This window comes from Cryptomeria japonica, chromosome 5, assembly GCF_030272615.1.
Source record: "Cryptomeria japonica chromosome 5, Sugi_1.0, whole genome shotgun sequence".
Taxonomy (NCBI): Eukaryota; Viridiplantae; Streptophyta; class Pinopsida; order Cupressales; family Cupressaceae; genus Cryptomeria; species Cryptomeria japonica.
Window position 1 is genome coordinate 99,945,474 of NC_081409.1, and position 26,075 is coordinate 99,971,548.

Sequence of the window (26,075 nt, forward strand, 5' to 3'; positions counted from 1 at the left end):
GTTGCAAAAATTGTTCCTAGCTATGTACTTGCTGTCCTGTGTTTCCAAGCAAAATAGAAATAAACCCTAGCAAAAGAGAATAACATAAAAAAATAAACAAAAAACTAGCAGCTTAGAAGTAAACAAAACAAAGACTTTGGACTAGTTACTAAACCCTAGCAGTAAATAAAAAATAAAACAAAAAACCCTTGCTCCAATACTGTTGCTAAAAAAAAGAGCCTCCAAAACTATGCAAAATGACCTTTTTTTGGTACAAAATTGCATGTGAAACTTGGGGTACATATTTGATGATTTTTCTATGTTACCCCGAGTTTCCGGGATGGGGGGACGAGTTTCCGGGACAGCAAATTTTTTTTGCCAATTTTGGGGACGGCGGGGAGACGGCAAAGGGGACAGCTGTATAAAATATAGGGAAATTTCTAAATATATAGGGAAATTCTAACTTTTGATATGAAAACATGGATAAAGCATGCATATATACATTATATTCATATGAAAACATGGATAAAGCAGTTATATGTACATTATAGAACCTTAAAATACCACATTTGTGTTCAGAATTCATTGTCAATACTCAATAGTCAATATACATTCATAATTCAGAATTCATTGTCAATACTAAATATGCATTCATAATTGAAAATTCCTTGTCAATACTAAATATGCATTCATAATTGAAAATTCATTGTCAATATGACGGCACTTGTTTGATTTGTTGAAAATTTGACTGCTTTGCTTAAACAATTATTGCTGAAAATAATTGTTTTTATCACCTGTATCGCATATCCTTCCCTTTTAAATATATGAATATCATATGGTAATAATACAGATGCAAAAGCATATGGATTTCAAAGAATCGATGTTGTTCAATTAATCAAAGAGACAAAGCTCCTTTAAATAGAGTTACAAAGACGATGTTTCTAAAAGAAACAATCGTTAACTAGAGGCGAAATTAGAAACAACTTAAATGACCATTAATAACACAAAGAGAAAGATATTATTCTAATACCCTCCCTTAATGGTCATCGTTCTAATTACCAAGAGAAATAACAGAGAAGGTTGCCCCTTTCTTCTCAGAACATGCTGCAACAGAAGACAAGAGCCTGCCACTAACTCTGCCACTTGAGATGAGTCTGCCACCAACCCTCCCAAAAATTGCAGAACTTCTAGAAATACCCAAAACAACACCAACCGTCCAACCTGATGTTGGAGAACTGTTCCTCCCTGTAACTAGAGACACACCAAGAACAGTTGTCACGATTTTGAGGAAAAAATCGGCAAACCCTCCAAACTATTGCAGATGAGCAAGATGCCCGAAAAATAGACTGCAAACAAGAGACTAGTGCAGATGTTCGCACAACAACTCCAGGTGCGACTAAAAACAGACTGCAGCAAAATACAATTTTTGAGGAAAAAATCATAAACCCTCATGATTTTTTTTTTACAGGGACAAAAAATATTTAAAAACCCACAGATAATTTTTAGGACAAAATTATTAAAACCCACAGATTTTTTCAAGGGAAAAAAATATTACAACCCATCAGAATTTTTTTTAGGTTAAAAACTATTAAAAACCGAAACAAACATCGATGCCCATAAGCCATCTTCACATTTTTTGAGGCACAAAAAACGAGGTACTGAGAAGATGCTAAGTGCACAAAACCTCACTGCCTTCCAACATCAAGTTGGTCAATGACACCATCTTGCACGTTTCCCAATGTACGGAAAACGAAAAAACTGAGAAGAGGCGTTGGCACAGAATTCAAAAAATTCGAATCCCAATGCAGAAACAGAGGCAGATGCAGGTACAGACTTCAAAAAAATGAAGTACGATGGGCACGAAATTCAAGAAAAAAATTCTGGCTGACCTAGAAAAATCTGAAGACAACCCAGAAATCCTTGCGAAAAACCCAGAACGAATCTACTGTCGGAATCTGGATCCACTGGCTCGAAAATCGAGGCACGAAAATCGAGGCACCCAGAAAATTATAAGGACGACCCAGTTGAGATCTCGAAAAACCCACCACGAATCTGTACTCAGAAAAAAATTTCGACTAAATCTGGAGGGTCAAAACCCTAGCCGAAAGTCAAAAAACGCGGGTTTGACCAAGTTGCAGGTTGCAGAAAAAAATGGCGGGTCTGTACCGCGCCGAAAAATGCCGAAAACCCTCGCTAGACAGACTCGAACAGGAAGAATCCCGTTACACGGCATAAACACAGTCCAAAAACGGACTTTTGAACACAATTTTTTCGAAAATCTGCAGCAAAACTAAGAGGCCCGAAAAATCTCGGAAAAGAATTCACAAATTCTTTATTCAGACTCTGATACCATAATACAGATGCAAAAGCATATGGATTTCAAAGAATCGATGTTGTTCAATTAATCAAAGAGACAAAGCTCCTTTAAATAGAGTTACAAAGACGATGTTTCTAAAAGAAACAATCGTTAACTAGAGGCGAAATTAGAAACAACTTAAATGACCATTAATAACACAAAGAGAAAGATATTATTCTAATAGGTAAGAGATGAAATATTTGTATCGTTCCCTTTCAAAGTTTTAAATATATCATATAGTCAAACATGAAATATGGCAACGATATTATGAACTATCATCATTGCCTTTTAAATTTTTAATAATGTTGTTATATGAATCCTAATCAGATTCGGAGGTTAAATTTTTCCCACTTTTATCGGTGCAATTTCCCTCCAAATTATTCAATGTTTGGGGGCAGTGTCCCTGGCGCGCTCCCTGTTGCAGTACAGGGTGGGGTTCAGGGGCAGCGCCTCCGCGGGGGTTTTCGGGGGCAGCACCCCCGAAAGCTCAAACGACTTTTATTATTTTATTTGCATTTAATTTATGTTTTCTGCATGCAATTCCTAACAAATAATTGGAACGATTTCGGGCAAATAACTTGGGGCCCACATTAGGAAAATATGATATTTTTTATTTTTTTAATATTTTTTACTACACCTAGCTATGGGGGACGTCCAGCCGTCCCCGGGATGGATTGGGGACGTCCCAGCCGTCCCCATCCGTTCCTAGGACGTACGGATGCCCCCCACAGCTGGGGCAAACGTCCCCCCGGTTCGGGAACGTCCCCTCCAAATTCCACCAATTTGGGGATGGGGGGGAAACGTCCCCTGGCTGTCCCCAAGTCCCCGAAATGTCCCCAGGACTGGGACGGGGGTTTTCAGGCAGGGGACGCGTCCCCGGGTTTCCTTGTGATTTTTTGTTAATTAGTCAGCTGTGAGTTTTGAAGTGAGTTACTTGTGAGCTGATTTGGCTCCTGAGCAGTTGGCAAATTTCTCAACTATGATATTTAAATATATACATATTAAAGGCACAAACATAATATATAACAAAATAAGTATTATAAACAGAAATATATAAAAACCAAAATGTATATACAAATATAACTTTTAAAGCTATGCCCAATACCCTTAGAGATGTATAAATAATTGAAAATATGCATATTTTTATAATTGTTGTATTTAGCTGTATTTATATATATCCTTAGATGTAAATAAATGAATGTATGGATATTTTTAAATTTGTTGTATGTAGCTGTTTTTCTATCAGGAAAGATCTGGAAAATTCACTGTATCTGTATCTGTTTCCAACTTTCCATGCAACCCTGGTTGGATGAAAATGAAATTTAGCATGGTTTTTAACTTTTTTCTTCTTCTGTTTTGGTTGAAGCTTTACCCAAATTTGCTGTACAAATGGAAACTTAGTCTGCTTTAGAATTATTCTTACTTCCAAGTTATTGGTCATTTCAATTGGGGTATTATTTTCATTGCAGTCAAAAGAATTTTTGGAAAATAATGATGTTTTCCTTCTCCATTTTTTGTGAATCTAAAAATCTACGTGACCTTATCTTTCTTAGTAATTAATATTAACCAATTCTTTTCTTTTTATAGGTTGCAGCTTCTACTCAGAAAGCTGTTGAGACACACATTCCAAACTACCCTAATCTTCCTTCCCAGTTAATTTGTCAGCTTCACAATGTTACAATGCATGTAAGGCTATGCAGTTCATTCAATATTTAAATAGTCTCTTATGTCTAACGTTCAGATTATGTTGTGCACATCAAATTTATTGTGTTGTCATGGTTATATCAGGCAGATGTGGAGACTGATGAAGTATATGCACAGATGACTCTGCAACCTGTGAACAGTGTAAGTTACAATGTTGATTGGCAAGTAGATGTGTTGATAGATCTCTTCGAAAACTTATTTTGAAAAGAGTTGAAGATTTGTTTATACTCATTGCAGCAGTTCTTAAATCATTATACCATGCTTATGATATCCGTGACAGTAAAACCAGCTAATCCATAGGTGATCTTAGTTGTGACTTGTCATGTTTCTCAGATATCATTGGTACAGTCCAATAAAATTCTAATATATGGTGATTAATGAAGATTCACTTGAAGCTTAAAGTTGGAAGTTTGGCATGTTTTTCATTTTCATCACATATCAGTTCATCTACATCTGTTGCATGCTAGGATATTTGTATAGTAATAACTTCATCTTGGTACTTGCCTTGAAAAACATTTCTAATTTGTATATTTTAATTAACATTATCTCTCTTAACAAAATAGCTATTTAAAATTTCATCACGTGTTTGTAAGCAGGTGCCAGAAGGGGCTTATCGTTCAGGAGTTTTTTTAAAAAAATAATTTTATTTATCTATTTATTTTATAAAATACATTTGATAAAATTAAAAAAATTGAAAATAAGGTACAAAGCCTTAAAACAAAAAATGGGTGGGTGCTGTTAAAATGTTGGCACACCCTGCAAAGAAGATATAATTATAAGGGGATAAATGATTACAAAATTGCCCATATGCAGGAGAAGACAAGAAAACACACTAGTATTGTCACAGCATCTGCAATTACAGCTGAAGGGAAAAAGGTCATCATTGTTTCTAGGCCACATATCTCAATTATTGATTTGCTCAAAATCTGTGATCTCCCATTTATCATACTGCCATTTTTGTCTGCCTCTGGAGGCAGATATCAGCATGTGAAGATTGAAAGTGCCAGTTGTGGAAATTTATTATGTCTCAATAATCAAAAGCTGATTTGTCACAGTAGTGATGTTGCCTCGTAATGCCTCTATTTAACCCCCACTAAGAGGCTTCTGTGGTCCTTGAAGCGGTGCAATCTACTTGACGAGAATTCTAGAGGCACATGGTTATTCATTCTTGAAGCTTTTATACAAATGGACTATGAGTTGGCGTAGGTGCTTTAATTCCATTAGTACCTTTCTGTCTCTTTTCTTTTCTTTTCCTTTTTCTTGATTCACATTGTTATATTTGTGATAACAAAATTCTTGTTAGTCCATAGGAAAATCAAGCCATTTTGGAACTCAATAACATTTCTGTTTCCCCCTAACAGATCATTTCAAGGCTTAAAATGTGCCAAGCTCAGCCAAGCTCAGCCAAGCTAGGCATGTGCTCCAAAAGAGCATTCCTGTAAAATATGCATAAAGAATGAGAAGTTCGGTACCATTCCTATTCAGCCTTGTACAAACTAGACCACATGCTTAATAGGATCACTCTCAAATCAGTAAGGCCAAAATATGAAAGGTCACTAGCATGAAGACCTTTTGTCATTAAAGCTTGGTCACAGCATGCCTTATTTTTTTCTATCAAAGTCTTTTAATCCATATGAATATGAAAAAGCAAGGTTGCAGCTGTTTAACTGAGATTATATTCCAATTTCTGTGTTCCCATGAGCATAACAGTGTGTGTGTGGAAGGGAGGAGGTACTCCTGTCCCTCTTTCAATCCGCCTGTGAAGTATTCAGAGAGGAAAAATCAAGTTTATGAAACAAAGAATCAAGGACATGGAAATGGCCTTTGACCAGATGTTTGTAAATATATTCTTTCTACTCAGGTCAATCATATCCCCCATATTCCAAGACATCGCGTATGTCATGGTTAAGAAAGAAGGTTCAAAGTCTTGTCCTCCTTCACGACAGTTTTCCATTTATGTTTGAGCTGATTTATCATAAAGTCGGCTAATGTTTATGCTGTACTTCTTTGCCAACTCGAGAAATATCTTTCAGATCAAATAGATGTTGGACTGGAGTAGATCTTACCAATAGTGTTGATGCTTGGAAGGGTAAAAAATAACCCATCTGGCTTGAGATTTCTTCATGGTTTACTTGGCATACTTTGGAACTCTATTCACATCCATGTTTTTTAAGGGAATCTACTTATTAGAAGTCTTTAGCTTTTCTTGGAAGCAACATTTCTCTGATCTCCATTCAAGGTTAACCTAGGCTTCCTTTTTTAGTAAAATGAGTTGCACAGAGGCTCTTTATCTTATGGACTCTTTCAGCTGTATAGACCAAATTGGTGTTTTATGGATTTATACCTGGTTTGTGGCTTATAAGCATAGAATAATGGGAATCTGAAATCTCAGAGCTGCTATATGTCTGCATTTCCGGAACTTTCTTTTGTTATTCCTTCTTTATATTTGTGCCTTTGGCCTCTTTAGCCTTCAGGAACTTCAAGTACTATATTAAGAAAGGTTTTGAGTAGCTTGGATTTCCTTTTATTCATCCTCTTGGTTTTGTTTGCATCTTATTCCATTTCCTCTACACTTCAAAAGCTAGTTGGTTATCATTTTAGAATCTTGAAGGGGTCTGTACTGATAGCATTACTATTGTTTCTATAGAGACTGTTATAAGTTGGGGACTGGCCCCTCCTCTCTCTAGTTTTCTTTTTGCTGAGGTTTCTTTTGCTAGGGTCTTCAATATCAGGATTTGTTAGAGAATTTCCGTCAAGTACATTGGTTTTGAGACGACATTATTGCTTCTTTGGACAATTACTTTCTAGATGGCTTAGCAGTCAGCAAATTCTGCATTTGAATAGATGGCTTTGCAGTCGGTAAATTCTGCATTGGAATAGAAAATTCTTGCAAATTATAGGTTACACCCATAAATGGTTTAAAACTTCGTCTGCTTGTTTTTTTTAATGATGCACTTTTGAGTCACAATGGCCTGCTTTGGTCACTAGTGGACCTTACATATTTTTCGTTTTCTCTTCATAAGTTCTAGAACAAAAGATGTTCTTATATATTCAGCTGTTTTATTTTTCTTTCTGGGAATGGAAGTTTAAATATATTATCACATGTCGTTAGTATGTCCAAAAAAGTTTTTTTTTTTTTTTGGCAGATGAAGCATAATGTAGGAATACAACCTAACATTCAATGTTCTTAAAATAAGTCTATTCTACCTATGAATCATTATCCTTTGGAAAAATGCAATCTGTAATCCTTAGAACCGGTTTTGTTTCCCTTTCTTCTTGAGAAAGGTCTTCAGATCCTTGATGATCATTCTATGATGGGATGGTTCATTCCTTTCCTTTGAACTAGATGTTTCGATGAAGGCTTTGTTTTGCAAAGGTGGAGACATCATGTCACAGAGGAGGCATGGCCCAGTGATTCAGGAAGTTGCTTTCTAGCAATGATCAACATATGGAAGAAGGCTCTGCATCTAGAACTTCACATTGTATTGAGAAGAAACAATCCTGCAATATCAGCATAACTTCAGGAAAGAGCAGATTGGGCTGTAGTTTTGAGATTGTATTGACAAACCATGTAATTTCTGTTGACGCTATTCACATTATAAGATGTACTTGGAATTGACATTTAAATTCAAACGGTAAACTTGTAAACAAATATATGTAGAAGTCAGAAAGAAAATGTGCATGTGTGCTTGTGATTTGGATCAAGAACTTTCTGACATAGAAAGTCTCATTTCAAAATACCAAGTACAGTCAGGAAATAACTTGAGTTAATCTATAAGTGACATTCCAGCATAAAAGAAACATCTTTGCCTTCCTTTGAAATTCTCATATCTTATTTTGGCATTTTCAAAACTGTGCCCAATAGATGAAATTTAGAGAAAAGTTTCTATGGCCATATTGTAAGATGTAAGCATGGATGTATATCTTTAGCAAATGTTTCAGTATATCTGTTGGTCATTCGTATTATTGAAAGATTTAGTTGATGAAGACACACAGGTTTGGTCAGGTGATTAATATTTAATTTTTGCAGTACAATAAGGATGCTGTCTTAGCATCTGATCTAGGGCTTAAGCAAACCAAGCACCCAACAGAGTTCTTCTGCAAGACCTTGACTGCAAGTGATACGAGTACCCATGGTGGCTTCTCTGTTCCTCGTCGTGCGGCAGAGAAAGTTTTTCCTCCACTTGTATGTTGCTACTCAAACCTTCCATGAAACAAAACCTTTCAAACAATAACATTTTGTTTTATTTGTTTAGCAATTCTTGTCCTGTGTTCTCCATCTTACCATGATCTGATGTTTCAGGATTATTCACAGCAACCACCAGCTCAAGTGCTTGTGGCCAGAGACCTGCATGACAATGTATGGACATTTCGACATATATACCGTGGTAGGCAATTGCTTGCTTGAATAGATACTTTTGGTTACTTGCATGTTTTTTGGCATGTAAAGATTGCCTTAGTTGATGACTTTAAATGCACAAATATGTGTATTGGAGGATTGGTCACTTGAATTTGACCTTGTTGAATTAATTGATAATTCAGGGTTTTTTCATTTTCATGAGTTGCAATCTTTTGTCTTCTTGTTTCCTCATATTTTTAGGTTTTTTCATGGGCCAGGTGAACCTTTCATGGCTATTTAATACTGCATGTTTTTCTATGTCAGGTCAGCCAAAGAGGCATCTTCTAACAACAGGATGGAGTGTATTTGTAAGTGCAAAGAGACTTGTTGCGGGTGATTCTGTCCTATTTATAAGGTAGTGGTAATGAATTCGGTCACAGCACTTGAAATATATCAACTTGGATTCTTTCTGGCTATAAAGTATTGCTTTCTGTCTATATTTTGTTCTGGATAGGTCTATGTTCCAGTATCCTTAAACCTTCACATTTTAAATAAATGGTAAATAAGATAAGGTGGCAGTTTTGAAAATATTTCCTTCTTTAAGTATGTAATGGAGTTTTAAATGGTGCCTACACTGGTGATAAATTAGAAAGGCTGCTGTATGAACGTTCAATATTACCGTGTTGAAACAAGAGTTTGATACAGATAATATGCATTGGTAAATTTCTAGCTACACTTAGGTTTTAATGTCAACTGGTGTAAATTATCAGCACTTTTGTCAAGATGGTAACCTTGACTTAAAAGGTCTGCAACAGATTCAACACATGAAAATACTTTTCCAAATTACTCTACTTGTAGACATTTTAAAAGTGAATTTCAAGTGCTGGTTTTTTTCAGGACAAGTCTGTTTACCCTTTGCAATTAAATTTTTATCATTATTCTATGTTACAGCTTGTGACATAATTTTTGGTCTTTTGTTATAACTGTCTCTTGATATTCAATAAATCTTCCTTGATTAAACAGGGATGAGAAATCACAACTACTTCTTGGTATCAGACGTGCAAATCGGCAGCAAACACCCATGCCATTGGCAGTTCTGTCCAGTGACAGTATGCATATTGGTGTTCTTGCAGCAGCAGCTCATGCAGCTGCAAATCAAAGTCCATTTACTGTATTTTACAATCCAAGGTCTGTAGAAGTTTAATATCAGCAATACTTTATATTGGTCATCACAAATGAATTTCTCTAATTGCTGGTTCTTGGAGATCTTTTAATGGCTTAATACGTTCTTCGTTTATATTACAACAGGACAAGCCCATCAGAGTTTGTTGTTCCCTTAGCAAAGTACAATAAAGCACTTTATGGTACGCAAGTTTCGGTTGGCATGCGCTTTAGAATGATGTTTGAAACAGAGGAATCAAGTGTACGCAGGTAATTCCTGTTTCAAATTCATTTGTTATGGTTAGTCTTTAAGGCTGATCATGTTACCTATCCAAAGCATTTAAAAATTGTACAAGAGATATCTATCATATTTAGAAAGGGAGGTCTACTAGAAAGCATACTGCTCTCTTGTTTTTTATTCTGCTCTAAGATTTTACGGAAGAGGCATGGTATGACTGCTGATGATGCAAGTGGAATTATGTACTGCTGCATGGAAACATATATGGTATCAGATGTGGATGTGGTAAAGAAGTTTCATTTTTCAAGAGCCCCTAATATAAAGATGACTAGATACAACTATCATAAAAGTGCACATGAAGAACAATTATTCATGCATCTTAAGGCATAAAATATGACATTAAGAATACTTATTATGTAAATTTTTTTTTTTTTTTAGTTTATAATATTTATTTTGTTACATTGTATCTATGTCTTTCTGTTGGCAAAATGGTCAGCGCTCCCCTCAGGATTCATGACAAGGGACTAACCGGCTCCTGTGCGATCAGATATAAAAGGGAGAAGAAAACCTCATTTGACAGGGGGGGGGGATAATTTGGAAATGAGAAGTGCACATCTGATTTAAATAATAAGTGCAGATCTGATTATGAAAGGTTGTGTCCCTTTCAAAGGGTAGAAATAACGAAGAGTTGCACTCTTTCAAAGGGTGCTAATGGTGAAAGGGTATGTCTCTTGCCAAAGGGCATGCATGATGAAGAGGTGTGACCTCTCCCTCAAATTGAGAGAAATAAAGGGAAGGAATCAAAAGCATCTAGTGACATCACCATTGATCAGATCAGATCAGATCAGAATTGTTATCAAGTTACAGGCAGTAACATTTGAGTTCTTGGTGGTATGCATGGGGATGTGCTTAATATGTATGCTTAGTATATGAAGCCTGATAAAGTTGTTATGCAGAATCTAGTAATAATATTGTTATAAACTGCAATATGTATGACAGTCATACTTAATTTCATATATATTTATAATACATGAGAAGTGAGTGTACTTATAGTCTAAATCATGTTATTACTGTCAGTATTTAAGAAGATGGGGATGAGATGTTCCAAAGAGGGGCAGTCTAAATCCAAGCAATAGGTTAAGTCCCAAGATAGGGTGGGGATCAGCGACCCATAAGCCTTGAGGGTATAAACCCAAGATAGGTAAGGGCTCGGATCTGTAAATTTTGAGGGAACCTGTTGTAGTTGGTCTCTAAGCGCTTTGGTAACATATGTAAACCCTTCTCCTTAAAACTGAAGTAGTAACAGGGTCTGATATCTAGTTAATAATGATATTAATCATCTAATGAGGAAAATAGATAAGCACTTGTTAATAACAAATTGAAGAACATCAATCAATTTTAATATGTTGAAATAGATCAGGTAGGGGACATTACAATGTTCTTTCAGAACCCAAAACTGATATGGTGCCAGATTGGCTTGTACTGTATTCAGATATCTTGGAGAAGGCCCAAATATGGGCTTGAATATGATATATTCCACATATGGTATCTGTGTTCAGGAGTATTATATCTGTATCCAATATCTGATATGGAGATACAGATATCTGGGTAGACGGGGTGAGGGGAGGCAGGCATCCCACAACTTGATGTTCTGGCTCCATATAAATCTTGTCAGTGAAGTTCTAAAGAATATCCCTGGGGTAGTGAACAACAACAATGTAGTCAGAAAATCAGATGGTTGTTTGAATCACATTTCTAAAACACTATATTTCCTCAATTCTAAGCTTTTTCTTGATCAGTGGAAACACTTCCTATCAATTAAGAGGCTGAAGCCTTCTTGATATACAAGGCTTAATGAACTGGGTAGTACTATTGATGAGTTCCAGATATTTAAATTGAAACCAAAGCTAAAATCTTTAAGACTTCCCCAACAACAGTTAAAATAGAAGAAATGCAAGGTTAAGAGTAAATCATAAATGTAATGCTTAAGAGTTAAAACAGTGAGCATTGCCAGATAACATAGATTAATCTACTTCAAATAACAAATAAGATTGTTATTTCTTCTTGACTTGTAATTTTTAGAATTAAATGCCTTTAGTCATTCTCTAATAAATATGGCAATAAAGCAGTCAATAGGATGGTTACGCAAAAATGTGCTTGTGGCATTTCATTTTTGCATAGTAAATGGTAAGGGATGAATATGCTTGGTCATTGCAGGATACATAATACACAATAGGTAAAGGGAAGGGTCACTGTCTCTTTTCTTTTCAAGAATTTTCTATTGTTTTTTCTTTAACGAAGCCTCCAAGTGTCAAAAATTCAGTCAAACTTTGTTAGTAAACCAAATCTAATTTTAGGTCAGAAGTACAGCATAGTTACCATACATTCTCATTTCTCACTTAACATAAAACAGTTGAACTTGAAAGCTACAATGTGGAAAATCAGCCATCTTTTGGTGAGGTTAGCAGTAAAAGTTTTGTTAAGATGATGCACAAAATGATTAGCTGCAAAAGTATCAATTAAGCTAATATGACATATTCCTACAAGAAAAGGTGTCCATAGACAAAATAATCCTTCCTCAAAACCAAATCATGATGCTTGTTTCCAGTGATTGAATGCTCTGTAGATAATTCTTGTGGATGCTCCATAGGCTATTTTGGAGTCCTATATGTTAGACTCTTGATGAAGGTCAAAGCTTGACTGAAGAATATGCATTGATAGAGTTTGTGAGTTTATCATGTTGTGGTAGAGACCTTTGATCACCAACCAATCATTCTGTTCTGTTTTGTGTCATAGAAGTGAACACATAAAATTTTCAGAGTCCATATAAGCTTGAAATGTTTCTGGATTTGGCACTGTAAACTTTTTTTTCATCAAAGTCAAATCTGAAAACATTTCAAGCTAGTGGCATGTAAGCTATATATTAATCTGAGTTCCTGCCCGTGGTAAATTATATGGCACACATAAACTTTTGTTATGCTTGTCCTTGCCCACTGAAACCACTCTTTCAAGTATGACTTGATTCAGAGAATGCGTTTTTGAAATGTCATTCTAGGAGTTTTATTTGATTTTTATGGCTCTATCTTAGTTTCTCTTTGTTTCTTTGCAGGTATATGGGAACCATTACTGGGATTAGTGATCTGGATTCTGTTAGATGGCCAAATTCACAGTGGCGTAATCTTCAGGTATAAATGTTACGAAGGAAAAGAAATGCACTGTAGTTCTTATCCTGGTCAAGATGTCCTATGGTACAAAATTATTTGCTTAGTTTCATAATTTTAGGATCCAATTTGTATCAGGTAATCTAACTGTTTTACGCATTAAGCAGGTTGGATGGGATGAATCAGGCACTGGTGAAAGACAGAATAGGGTTTCCATTTGGGAGATCGAGACTGTTGCAACCCCCTTTTTTATCTGTCCTCCTTTTTTTAGGCTCAAGCGTCCGTTGCAGCCTGGAATGATGGGTAACTACAATCAAAATCTTTCAAATTTTGGCATTTCATTGGAAATGAAAAGATTCTATCATTTTGATGCCTGCTCTTTTTGACGCCCAAGCAAAATAAAAGTCTCATAATTATTACACATTAAGATCATTGTATTCAATATGACTATTGGTCCATTGGTATGCTAGAAGAATTATGTTTATTCTGTGAACATCTTCAAGTGATTAGGCTGAATTTTTTTTTTGGGCCACTTATAGAATGTTTAAACTGAAATAATCATAACAAAAGAGTTATTAATATTGAGCTAAATCAGAATAGCGACTTGAATCACTACCTTTATAACAAATCTGAGTTCCAAATGGTGAATGCCATTGTCATGAAACCGTTGGCTACCTTCAGAGAAGTCAGAAGTTTTCTTGATTGCTTAAGTTCATGCTTGAAGCCTTCCAATTATGAAAGCTGGCCTGTTATAAAATATCCTTCCACTCTTGGTTCTCCTCGAGTTTATGCTGAAAGTAACAAAAAATGCTCAGAAACAAATTATACACTCTTGGTTGTTTGAGTTGTGATTTGAAGTAGGGGTGCAGAAAATAATGTAGGCTGTTAACATATTCCTGTTGAAGCTTGTTTTTATGATACTCAAAGTCAAAACAGAAGCAGTATATCATTAACCTCAATCATCTTGTAGATATACCTCAATCATCTTGTACCTCCTAAGTAGATTTATAGATTTAAAATTGCTGAATTTGGTATGATGATTCCAAAGAAAAATAAAACAATACCTTGAGAACCAATATATAGTATTCATAAAGCAGATTATTGCTCTCTAGAAGCCAATACCAGATATTTCAAATGTGATTCGTATATGCCAAATCATTGCCCTCTGTCTCTAAAATAGTGCATTTTATTACTCATTTATGATATCACTAATGCAAATGATTGATAAAATTAAGAAAAAATGTGTATAATGATTCTTTTCTTATTTCTATTCTCTCCCAAGTCATTGCTGTCAGTATCTAAAATAATGCAGTTATCACTCATTTCAGAGTCATTTATGATATCACTTGTGCAAATGATTGATAAAATGAAGGAAAAAAAAATGCATATAATTAATTCTTTTTTTGTTCCTATATACCCCTTGGAATTATGTTCCAAGATTAATTTGGCTTATCTCCACTTTTGGCAATCCATTTTTTATGGTGAAATTTTTTATTTTGAAGGTCACATTAAAACAGCCCTATCTATGCATTATAAATTTATACCTTACATACATGTGCATAGATATATATTATTTTTCTGTCCACATTCTGCCCAGTGCAGGTGTTGTGTGTATGGGAGCCAAGTTGTGGAAGCAGAGGGACATTTCTACTTGTAAATATTGCTCATTGGACAATCATACAAGAACACTCATGAGCATATGTGCGTGAACAGACACAGATACATAAACATTTTTCGTAACCATATGAAAACAGTGTCCGATGTCCAAATGCACCAGTATTGGGATTTATTATGGACAACTAATTTTGTCCTGTTGTTTTAGAAGAATATAAAAATCTATAACACTCTATCATGATCGAGACCGATTCATTATTGACTTTGCCAGGAACATAGAAAGATGAAAACTACACCGCGGTTGAACAGACAATAACACACGATACATTATTATTTGGAATTCCTTTTCCTGTACAACCACTTTAACTTCCCTAACCAACAACTAACAACTAGTAAGCTTTATTTATTTATTTAACTTACCTATATATAATGTCAAGAAGTTAAAGTAATATATCCAACATTTATGGAAGTAAGTTGCTAACTTCAAGTGAATTGATTTGACTTAAGTTGTTTCACAGTTGGAGCTTGGAAGATTAATTATGTTTTTATAGCTTTCAAGTTCCCACTTTAATGAATCTTGTAATATATCCAACATTCATGGAGCTAAGGCACTAACTTTAACTGAGTTTATTTGACTCAACATTTAAGTTGTTTTACTGTTGGCTATTGGAAGACTGAATCTTGTAAATATATCCAACATCCATGGAGCTAAGTCAACAACTTTAAGTGACAGTTGATTTGACTAAAGTTGTTTAACCGTAGGAACTTGGAAGATTAATTATGCTTTTGTAGCTTTCAAGTTCCAGTTTTAATGAATCTTGTAATTAGTGTCTCTAGACAAGGGACTAAAATCCTTGTATAGAAATACCCACTTATACTGGCTGGAGATTGAGTTGCGTCTAGGTCAGATAGCTAAAGACTAGGCTTTTGTTCGCACAAATTGAAGTGACAGTTGTCCAAGCTACTAAATTTGCTCAAGATTCTTCCACCACTTCCAGTTGTTCTTTCTTGATTACTTCTTCTATATTTTCTTGTTGGTTTATCCATTCTCAGTTCAATTAGTGTCAATTCTTATTTTTCCGGAAGGCCAGTTTATCATACAGATGGACGGTAGAAAATCATTCTTTACTTAAGCATTTAGTCTTTAATTGTGTGTTTCCATCAGGAAGCAACTTTAATTTGTGTTTTTGTGAAGGTAAGTCTTGACACTTCAATCATCATGCATGTTTAAACTATCTACTTTCTACCTAGCATATTTTCTAGAATAGAAACTTCTGGAATTCTATTTCACATTCACAATATAAATCAAGCTCGAGGGTTTAATCATTCTATTCTTGAGCTACAAGATTCTAAGGTGTAATTACAATCTACAAAAAGTACAATTCTAACGTGAATCACAAAACCTGATGTTGGAATTTGTTGTATGGAAGAATGCCATATTTCACATTCTGGCTGTATAATTTCTTACCCCCTCAGGACAGCCACAGGTACTAACTTTAAAGTGAATTGTTTTTCAGGAGAAGAAACAGACTTTGAAAGCACCACTAAAAGATCTTGGCCCTGGCTTAGGGAAGAACAGAACATTCTAGATTTTCAAAACCCTTTATCAGGTCTTGGGTTAGAACAGTGGATGGGGTTGCAGCAGAGACATGAAATGGTGAATCCAGCTGTCCAATTAGAGTTCTACCGTAACATGGCTGCTGCTGCATTACAGGATTTCAGGACAAATGATGCATCTAAAGAGCTTTGTGCACCTCAACAGACCTTACAACCTTGTCATACGTTGCTTAGTGTTCCGCAACAACAGCCACAACAGCAAGAACTTCAACGCCAACCTCAAATCTCATGGCAAGAGATGCAAAAACAAATTCAGTACCAACAGCAACATTTGACATCACAGCAAACAATTCTTCAGCAGAACACAGGTCTGCAGCAGTTGCAAGTGAATGCACCAGTACAACAGTTACAACAGCAAGTGCATCTGACCTCATCACTGCCACAGTCACAACAGCCAGTGCAACAGACCTCTGCACTGCCACAGTTACAGCAGCCAGTGCATCAGGCTTCATCGTTACCACAGTTGCAGCAGCAAGTTCAGCAAAACTCATCATTGCAGCAGTTACAGCAGCAGCATTTGCTTCTACAACAGTTACAGCAACACCATCAACAACCACATCAGTCAAAGCAGTTGCAGCAACCGTTACCAGATTTGAAACAGTTGCAGCAACCATTACCAGATTTGAAACAGTTGCAGCATCGACCTCTGCAACAGATACCACAGTTACAACAGCAGCAGTCATCTCTTCTAGTACATCAGCATATTCAGCAGCCATTACCACCACCTTCACAGCATAAAAATTTGGCAACACCAACAGAGCAATTACAGCAGCAGCCACAGATACGGCAGTCTCCTTTGTCAAATCAGACAATAGAAAATCAACTCCATAGCCAGGAGTTGCTGCAACATGAACAAACTATTGTGGAGCACTATCCAGCACAGCAGCAATTACCATCACGTCAGCAAATTCAGAAAATACAACAATCATCTCCACCACACCAACTTGCACGGAAACAATCTCCTGAACATCCCATTAATGGGTATCCACAACTACAACCACAACAATCAATCCAGTTGCATGAATTAGAAAGCAAGCTGCAGTTGTCATCTACTCGACCCATCAGTGCATGTAATATGTCAGTCCCAACAAGATCTCGATCTGGCTTTACTGAATCTGATGTTTCCTTCTGTTCCACCTCAACTTCTGCCAACAGTTGCCCATTGCAGAATATTCTTGGAAGGTCACAGTCAGGCACAGTTACTTCAGAGGAGAAAACTCAGTACGCAAGCATGTCAAGATCTGCTCCAGTTAATACCCAAGGCTCAAGTTTTATTTCAAACGGTGTTTCAGAAGCACCAGTTACTTCTTGGTTTACTTCTAACAAGGAGCCAAGTCAAAGTGTATTACAAACTGTACCAAATTTTCAGTCCGGTGAAATAGAAACCCCATCTTTTGGGCCATCATTTTCTACAATGCAGGCTAATGCTGTTGTTGAACAAGGTTTTCCCAGTCTACCAAACCAATCTACTTCCTTTTGGTTTGGAAATAATTCTCAGGATAGTGATGTCCATGCTGATCCTCGTAACAGCATATTATTTGGCGTTAATATTGATGGCCCTTCAATTGATCCTTCCACATCGAGTCCCTTGGCAGCCAGAGGATTCAATGCGGGAAAGGAGGCTCCAGGGCAGCTCTCTGCTGAAAGTATGTTAACTAGCTTCAGTACAAGTAAGGAAGTTAAACCACAACTTTCTTCTGCAAGCATGCTTAGTTCCCATTCATTGTCCATACAAGATCTTCCGGACAATTCAGATGTTGCAAGCACTGTGGAATTGGAATTGGAAGATAGTAGCTTTTTACAGAGAGGGTCATTTCAAAAGCTACCACAACCTGTGCGAACCTATACTAAGGTAAATTGCTGCTTGCTACTCTGATGAATGCCATAAAATCTTTGATGTTTGATGCTCACAATAATACCAGCAACATTTCATTCAACAATGTATTCTTGGTAGTTGTCATAAATATTTTAAAAAATATTGTGAAGGTTCTCATTAGTTGAAAAAGCTGTTATCACTTGTTGGTTGCAGAGGTAATTTTGATTCTTGAACTGCAGGTATACAAGCTGGGATCTGTTGGAAGATCAATAGATGTCACACGATATAAAAATTATGATGAGCTTCGCCGTGAGCTTGCCCACATGTTCGGCTTGGAAGGTCAACTTGAGGACCCAAAAAGGACAGGTTGGCAACTCGTATTTGTCGATAATGAGAATGATGTACTACTTGTGGGAGATGATCCCTGGGAGTAAGTCTCATACCTGCTGCATTCCATATTTATGATGTCGAATACTCATTCAGTGTAGAATCACAAGAGAGTCTACCTAAGAATGAAAAAGAGTAGTTTGTTTTGTCTGTATTTTTCATGTGTGCATGGCTCTTCTGTGTCTTCAAAGCAAATCAGTTCCCTGAGACCTATACATGAAATTGAATTCAAAATGGGTAGTCTGTAGTGGAGTGATAAAAATTTCAACGTGTGGTTGAAAACTCAAAAACATGAAACCTTCTGATTAGAAGCAAGGAAGACCCACCTTTCTTCTTAACAAAATGGATCAAACTCATTAGACCTATTTGACAAGTTTCAGCAGGATATCTCAAGTAAAAGAGTCCTGATTGTTTTTTGAAATATTGATCAAACAAACCATTAGGGTGAGCCAACTTCGATTCAATTTGAGAGATTTGATCTTATATTGAAAAAAATTTCGGTCAAATTTAAAAAGAAATCATCTATGTTTGACCATATTTGTTCAAATCTCTCATTCCAGATGAATAAATCAAACAGTTCAGCAAGTCAAAGAGTAAGATTCAGGTGCCATTCTGTAAAGCTAGATTAAAAAAGTTACCATATTACACAACATGAAAATTTTAGTCTTGTGAAAGTTATGGTTATTTTATCAAATTGAGCCAATTTTCATCCTAGTTGAGTTGAGTTTTTTATAATTAGGCATCATCAAGTTTGAAAATTCCCTCGGTAAGTAATCAAACCAAGCCAACTTGCTGTGTTTAGGATTTTTTATTGTGTTTTTCAGTAGTCGAGTAATTACTTTTTGTAGGACATTTTACTAATCGTCTTTAGGTAAGCCTTTGTTTATGCACTCCCCCATCATTGTTTTGCATGCGCTCTCTAGCTCTTGTTTAACAATTGCTACAGAGACTGTAACAGGAGCACAAAGGATATGGTATAAATCAAAGAAAGTGATTAGAAATTGTTATAGGCTTCCACATCAGCACAACTGCAATCTTTTGTTTGCGGTTCCCATAAGCAAAAGCAGCTGCAACAAAGTAGGATTTTTTTGTAATTATTTTTTAAGTCCTTACAAGTAGAACTAGAAGAATGCTTTGAAATGTTAAAGAACATCTCTCCAAAGCCAAAGTACTGCAATTGGTGTTCCTTGTGCATATTTGTATTTAGTAACTGACAGAATTTGAATAAATCTAGAATTAATATAGCAACCACAGACACTATTGATAAATATGAATCTGTTTTCAGCACTAATTGTAATGTCTTAAAAAGCTTGAACAGGCTGTTTTCTCTTACGTTATTTTTTCATCAAGGAATACAAATTGTTATTTGTTGTCTGAATCAGAATGAGATGATGGCATTTTCTACAGGGAATTTGTAAGCTGTGTGCGTTATATCAAGATCTTATCACCTTGTGAAGTGTCGCAAATGAGTCAAGATGGCTTGGATATCGTGAATAATCCACCAATGCAGTTGCAAAATGGTAGCTGTTCAGATGATCAAAATGTTTGGAGAGAGCCACCTTATCAGAATTATACTAATCCTTCGAGATCTTTCAATCATTAGCATTATTGAGAACTCTCCTTAGGTTGCATTATGAAGTGGTGTTAAGTATTACTCCATCGGGGGATTGAGAATATGTACAGCTGAAAGAACATTGCTAACTGCTCATCTTTCTGAGTAGACTTCTTCAATGTACTGAATAGCTCTCAATCTCAATCCTGCAAGCATTTTTTTAAAGAAAATTAAAGAGCAAATATTGTTCCAACTATATTGGCCTGAGGGAAGTTGTATGGAATGCTTTTGTCTACTGATTTCCAGAGGCATGTTTTAGTTCTGAAAATGGAGCTTGGGGAAGTTATTGGAAGATGTACCAATCGTACTGGCGTGACTGCAATCTTGTATAATATACTTTCTCGTCAACCTGAATGGCATGTGTAGCGTGACATTAAGGATAAGGAGCTGAAAGGAAACATGTCATCGCTATGTACCCATTTTAACCTATGAGAAGCTTTTGATTTGGTTGCGGTGCAGTGTTTTGATGAACAAGCAATTCTACCAGAAATTTGAAATTTGTCAGATCTGTATGTTGATTGGTTAAAAGGATCTGCCAGGTTGAACTCGAAGCATTCCTAATAAAATGGCAAAAGTGGGGATTCTTGATGCTTTGTGGTAATTGATCCAGAAATTATTGGTCCCAGCCAAATTTGAAATGCAAACCACCTTCCAGGTGATGCTTGGAGAGCTATGTAATTTAAATGAATTATGTACCATATGTTTTGTCTAAATGTATTGTCATGTGACCAGCCAAAGCCATTGGTAGAATGTTTTTTAGGTCAATTGCGATATTTTAGAGTATTTAGAGTCCAAAACGTTACATTTGATTGATACACTAAATTTTGCTGTTAAAAGTTGTTTTTCTAAGAAGTCTGGGATTAGATACTTTTGTTTTTAAGGAAATTTCTTTTCTATTGTGATGCTTTCTATTAACCAGCTGTAACAAAATTTGAAAGCTTTTTTCCTTAGAAATTAGCTTAATATAATTTAGGATAATTCTTGGTTGGTCAGTTTATTCAATCTATGAACTAAACATGTTGCATCTCTATATATGGATCATGGGAAATAGCTATTGTCATTTAATATTTTGACCACGAGAGCTTATCTTATTTTGCATGTATAATCAGTATATATGTTATGAAGAATATTGCTTCAATTTACAAACTAGAAATAATGCTGATGAAGAGACTATTAAATGTTTCAAAACAATTACAAACTAATGTCAAATAGTTACTGTTGGCACTTTTACTGCAGAGAGTGGGGTTCAAAACAGGTGAGCCGTGCCTCTGTTCGTCTTCCTACAAAACAGGAAGGGGAATAAAAAGGGGGGAAAAAAGAGAAGCCTACAAATATACGAGGTCACAATGAAGTAGCTCGTTAGTAATTCTTTAACAAAGATACATGTGGCCAGGAACTCAGATTTACCTGATTCATGTCATTTGCAGGTAATTGTGTGCATCCCTAGGGGACTGGTCTCGCCTCAGCTCGCCCATTACTGGCCCCAACTTGGCAGGAAAAGTAAGTCCAAGGTAAGGCACGTAGGGTGCTGGGCTTGGTTGTGGGAATACCCGAGTTATTTAACTAAAAAAAGATACATGTGGCCTGGAATGCTTTACTTAAACAAACATTTGGGTACTACTTTCAGAAACAGGAGATTGAAAGGTTGCGTGCAATAGATTACAAACAATATGAAGCACTTCTATGGTTACTGTTTTTAATAACTCATATTGATCTTCTAAACAATATGAAGATTACTGTTTTTAATAATTCACATTGATCTTCTAATCTGTTATAAGAAAGTTGATGGTTACACATCTCCATTTGCAGGAGTGTTTAGTTGTGCACTTTGTAAGCACAGCAGATTTAGAGAAGACTCTTAACTGGAGGTATTGGTTCCTCAAAGGGAAGAGTTAATGGATGCCAGATTTGACCCAACGTTAGTTTTGTTTCAAGACTTTTATCTCCAGTCCTTAAGGCTTGGAAATGGGGGCAGCCGAGAATTTTATTACGTCAAGAGGTGTTTTTCACTTACAAAATAGGATTTAATAGTCCGTGTACATAAAATCAACAGAATCTTTTGAAAAAGCAAAAAGAGAAAATACTGTTATCATTTTTAAATAGATTGTTTCTAATCCTTTCAAGCTGGGCAATTGATATAGATATTTGATTTCGGTGTTCAGGGCTGAATATCTGTGAATTCAGCTCTGGTGTTGTTGAGTCCAGAGAGGCAGCTGGGCAATTGATATAGATGTGGATTTTGGTGCTCGAGGCTGAATATCTGTGAGTTTAGCTCTGGTGTTGTTGAGTCCAGAGCCACAGAGGAAGCCGAGACATGAAAATTATGGCAGGTATAGGGAATTTGTCTTTGCTATAATCAAATTTTATTTGTCTCATGAAGAAAATTGATTTCTATTCTGTTTTAGAGAAGAAATGATTTGATTTGATAATTGGATAAGGGTTTGGTTATGTTGGATTTTAAAAGTAACCGTGCAATTTCATGATTTCATTTCAGCCCATTGGATTGCCTGTTTAGGGGATTTTATTGCTAATTTATGCCATGTATCGACTCAAATTAACCATCTTGGTAGTGGGATTGTTGTTTAGCGTGAATAGAGAAATCTTACGTTTCTATATTGTTTGGGGAACGCCTTTTATGGTTATTTAGTACAATTAATACATCAATCTTGGACTAGAAATATAAATATTTTTTTTATCACCGAATAGAAAAGGAAAGCCTTACTCCTTACATCCTTCAAGAGGATTCTTTTCTTCAGGTGCATGCGTTGCAGTCGAATTTGTTTGCATGGACGGAAAATTGGATTAGGATGAATAAAGTATTTCTGGAGGAAAAGATTGGGTGGTTGGTTGAAGGTTTGTTTGCTTAACAAGATTGGATTGATAGGTAGTATTGGTTCTGAACAAGAAGACACACCAAAGACTTTTACAAGAAGTTCAAGGTGTTAATTTTTGTGGGCTCACGATAGTTACTTTAGTCTCCACCCTAATAGAATGACAACATTCTTTTTCAATAATGCCATCTACTACATGAATGGATAGCTCCTGAATGAAAGGTCATGTTCCTATGCCATCTACTACATGAATGGATAGCTCGCGAATGAAAGGTCATGTTCCTTACACCCCTTACCTTGGAGGACTCGTTTTATTCAAAGTAAATTTTATCTCAGCACATGGAAGCACATCCACAAGGAATAAGAGTCAATTTTTTTTTAAATTAGGATGAACAAGGTTACTAGGAAGTCCTCTAAATACTTCAGGGGTAGGTGAGGCCCAATTCATAGAAGAAGAAGATTAATAGCAAACAATCAGGAAGAAAGGGCAACTCATTCTTCTCCTTCACTTCTTCAAGCTATAAAGTTCTTGGGGTCTTGGCCACTGACAAGATTTCAATTTCAAGAGTGTTTTTTGATTCACCCATAGTTTTTTACACTTTGTTGTAACATGAAAGTTGAAGTCGTCCCCTAGAGTGATCAAATTTCAAGGTAGCCCTTTTAAAACAAATGATCCAAATAATTTTGTGCATCCAAAATCACACGGAGCACAAGGGAGTATACATATCTTGGGTTCCTTGGGATACAATGATACAAGAAAGAAAAGAGGCAAAAGCTTTTGATTTCTAAAATCATAAGGGTGCCGAGAGAGAGCATAAGCTTAAAAAAGCCTTACATATACTACATACAATGATTAATTCTCTTTTGAGAGTCAAATGTGCTTAGATTAATGATCAAATGATGTCTTCAACAAATGTGATATACAAATAAAATGTTAGTAGTTTCATAACAAGTCATTTTGAGCTACACAAAAAGGGGTTAGAAGCCAAAATGATCAAAGAAAATGATTGTTAGAAGCCAAAATGATCAAAGAAAATGATTGTTAGCATTGAGGTAAGCATAATTTTTTAACCTTTTTATGATGTGGGTTGGGACAATTAACCCAATGATTGAGGGGGTGCGGTGGGATGGTTTTGACTACCCTCTAGTAAGGTTTTGGGGTGCAACACTAAAATATTTTTTTAATCAACAGATGTGCTAAAAGACAACACATGCATTGAATCATGCGGTGTTGGCAATATGTGTGTTCATTGATGTCAACCGTGTAAGGAAACTTGCATTCAACTGTATGACAATTTTTACATAACCCAATTTAGATTTCAACAAAATAATCACATAGAATCCACATGCAAAGAATAAACAACATATCCATCAAATAGACAAAAGATATATCTTGGGAGAACCTTCATGAGGGAAAAATCCAGCCTCCAAAAACATCCATCACCATGTATTATTTAACAATGCATTCATTACAATACAATTGCGAAAGCTTATGAAACTCCAACCATCAATAAGCCATCAACAAGCAATCCATGTGAACAAGCATGTAACTACACATCCCATGCCATGCTTCCAACCTCCACAATTGCTAAACTTGACTAATTGACTCTCTGACTAACTCAACAACTATCCTTGGGGTTGTTTTTATAGACGCAAGCTCCCAAATACCTCCAAGTGGTATTACATCAAAACCATGTGTTAATACCATGGGCTACTTAACCCCTTGATTCAACATCTAGTATTGGGTACTTTATTAAATTAATCTCCCCAATATTAAATAAATACAATAATATATCCCAATGTTACAATACAACTCATCAAGTGGTCTCGAGAATATTTCTAAGGAATCTCTACATGTTACACGTTCATGTGCAAACTCACATAATAAATAAATATTACAATTCTAAACATTATCATGCAAGGTGTACAACACCTATTTTCCCAACAAACCTGATGTCTGGCAATATGTGTTGTCATTAAGCAGATGCAATAGAATATGTGGCATGGTAATTGATGAATCAGATGGAGTGTGTCCAGTGCATTTGAGAGCCCCTGTGCCTTTGTCAATTTATTAGCTCGAAAATTCACTCTAAGTATATGGTTATGGGATATAGTTGCTTTAGCTGTTGGCTACATGTTCAAGGTGTTGTTGGGTAATGCTAAAGTTTGGTTTCACACTTATGATGTTAAGCAAATTTGTCTAAGTGTCAAACATAACATTTGCACAGGTATATGAGTTGGTAATTTGGTTCGCATTCTATTGCACTACACTTTTTGGTTATGCAGTTTTAGAATTAAGATTGGCAGTGTGTATGATGTTTAACTTTTGGATTTCAAGTCACAATCATTTCTATAGAAAAGGTTATAAGTGTTTGTTCTCCGGATTGCATTTTAATAGTGAAATTTGTCTCAGTTAAATCACTAGAATGCTTTGCATTCTTCCACGGTAATTGGTATGCCTATGCAAATTCAAGAACATGTTCGAGATAATATGAGGAATTAGTAAATACAAGTTCTAGATAATTTGGTGCTTTGTGGTGCAATATTTATCATTAGGAAATGTTACAGTTTGTTTGGGTTGCCTTGACTTTGTTAGTCTAGTGAATTTACTCCATCGCGTTAGCTTTTGGTGATTGATCTTCTTAGAAGATGTTTGTTGTGTGGTTGTAGATGGTCTCCACAACTTTCATTTTGGTCCACATGGTGTTTTTAGTTTCTCCCTAGTGGAGTGAAGGCTAACAATTAACAATTTTGATAGTGGTGTTGATATTTGGGTCGACAAGTTGATTTTCTTCAATTGTGGTTGATTTTGACCTAACCTAATTGCCTTGAATGATGTGATAAGATGTGTTTAAGGTTCAACTATGTTTTAGGTTGATCCACAACCAAATCTGAGTGTGCGATATAGATGTTTGGAGTTGACCTATATTGGGTCACATGTTTCACTTGATAGGTCTGATGATGTTAACCTAAATACTATTTTGGTGTGTTGTAGAGGGCATATAAGGAAAGAAAAATCATTTTTGAGTATGATTCGATATGAAGTAATGAGTGAGATAATCTGGTGATAAGTCGATTGAGTATGGGATGTCTGAAATTAATATGACAGAGTTATTCTGCTACAAAGAAGATTGCAACACCAACATATGTCAAATGCTTCTACTATAACAGTTCATATTACATGTATCTTAATAATATTCATATATCTTACTAAGAGATAATGTGTTTCTTTAGCAAGTCTTTTGTATCTTGCTTTGGGC

The 26,075-nt window shown here is 35.8% G+C and overlaps 1 protein-coding gene across 1 annotated transcript in view; it reads left to right on the forward strand.

Annotated features, from left to right (window-relative positions):
• Positions 1 to 20,883, forward strand: part of LOC131067665 (auxin response factor 16) — a 32,509-nt gene extending 11,626 nt beyond the window's left edge. Inside the window, exons 4-15 of the mRNA XM_058002782.2 lie at positions 3,923 to 4,021; positions 4,124 to 4,180; positions 8,070 to 8,225; positions 8,343 to 8,427; positions 8,703 to 8,793; positions 9,402 to 9,566; positions 9,687 to 9,809; positions 12,887 to 12,962; positions 13,106 to 13,241; positions 16,070 to 18,021; positions 18,225 to 18,415; positions 19,780 to 20,883. Coding sequence (XP_057858765.2) covers positions 3,923 to 4,021; positions 4,124 to 4,180; positions 8,070 to 8,225; positions 8,343 to 8,427; positions 8,703 to 8,793; positions 9,402 to 9,566; positions 9,687 to 9,809; positions 12,887 to 12,962; positions 13,106 to 13,241; positions 16,070 to 18,021; positions 18,225 to 18,415; positions 19,780 to 19,975 — 3,327 coding nt within the window. The 3' untranslated portion in view covers positions 19,976 to 20,883. The remainder of the gene's footprint in view (positions 1 to 3,922; positions 4,022 to 4,123; positions 4,181 to 8,069; positions 8,226 to 8,342; positions 8,428 to 8,702; positions 8,794 to 9,401; positions 9,567 to 9,686; positions 9,810 to 12,886; positions 12,963 to 13,105; positions 13,242 to 16,069; positions 18,022 to 18,224; positions 18,416 to 19,779) is intronic.
• Positions 20,884 to 26,075: the final 5,192 nt, after the last annotated feature.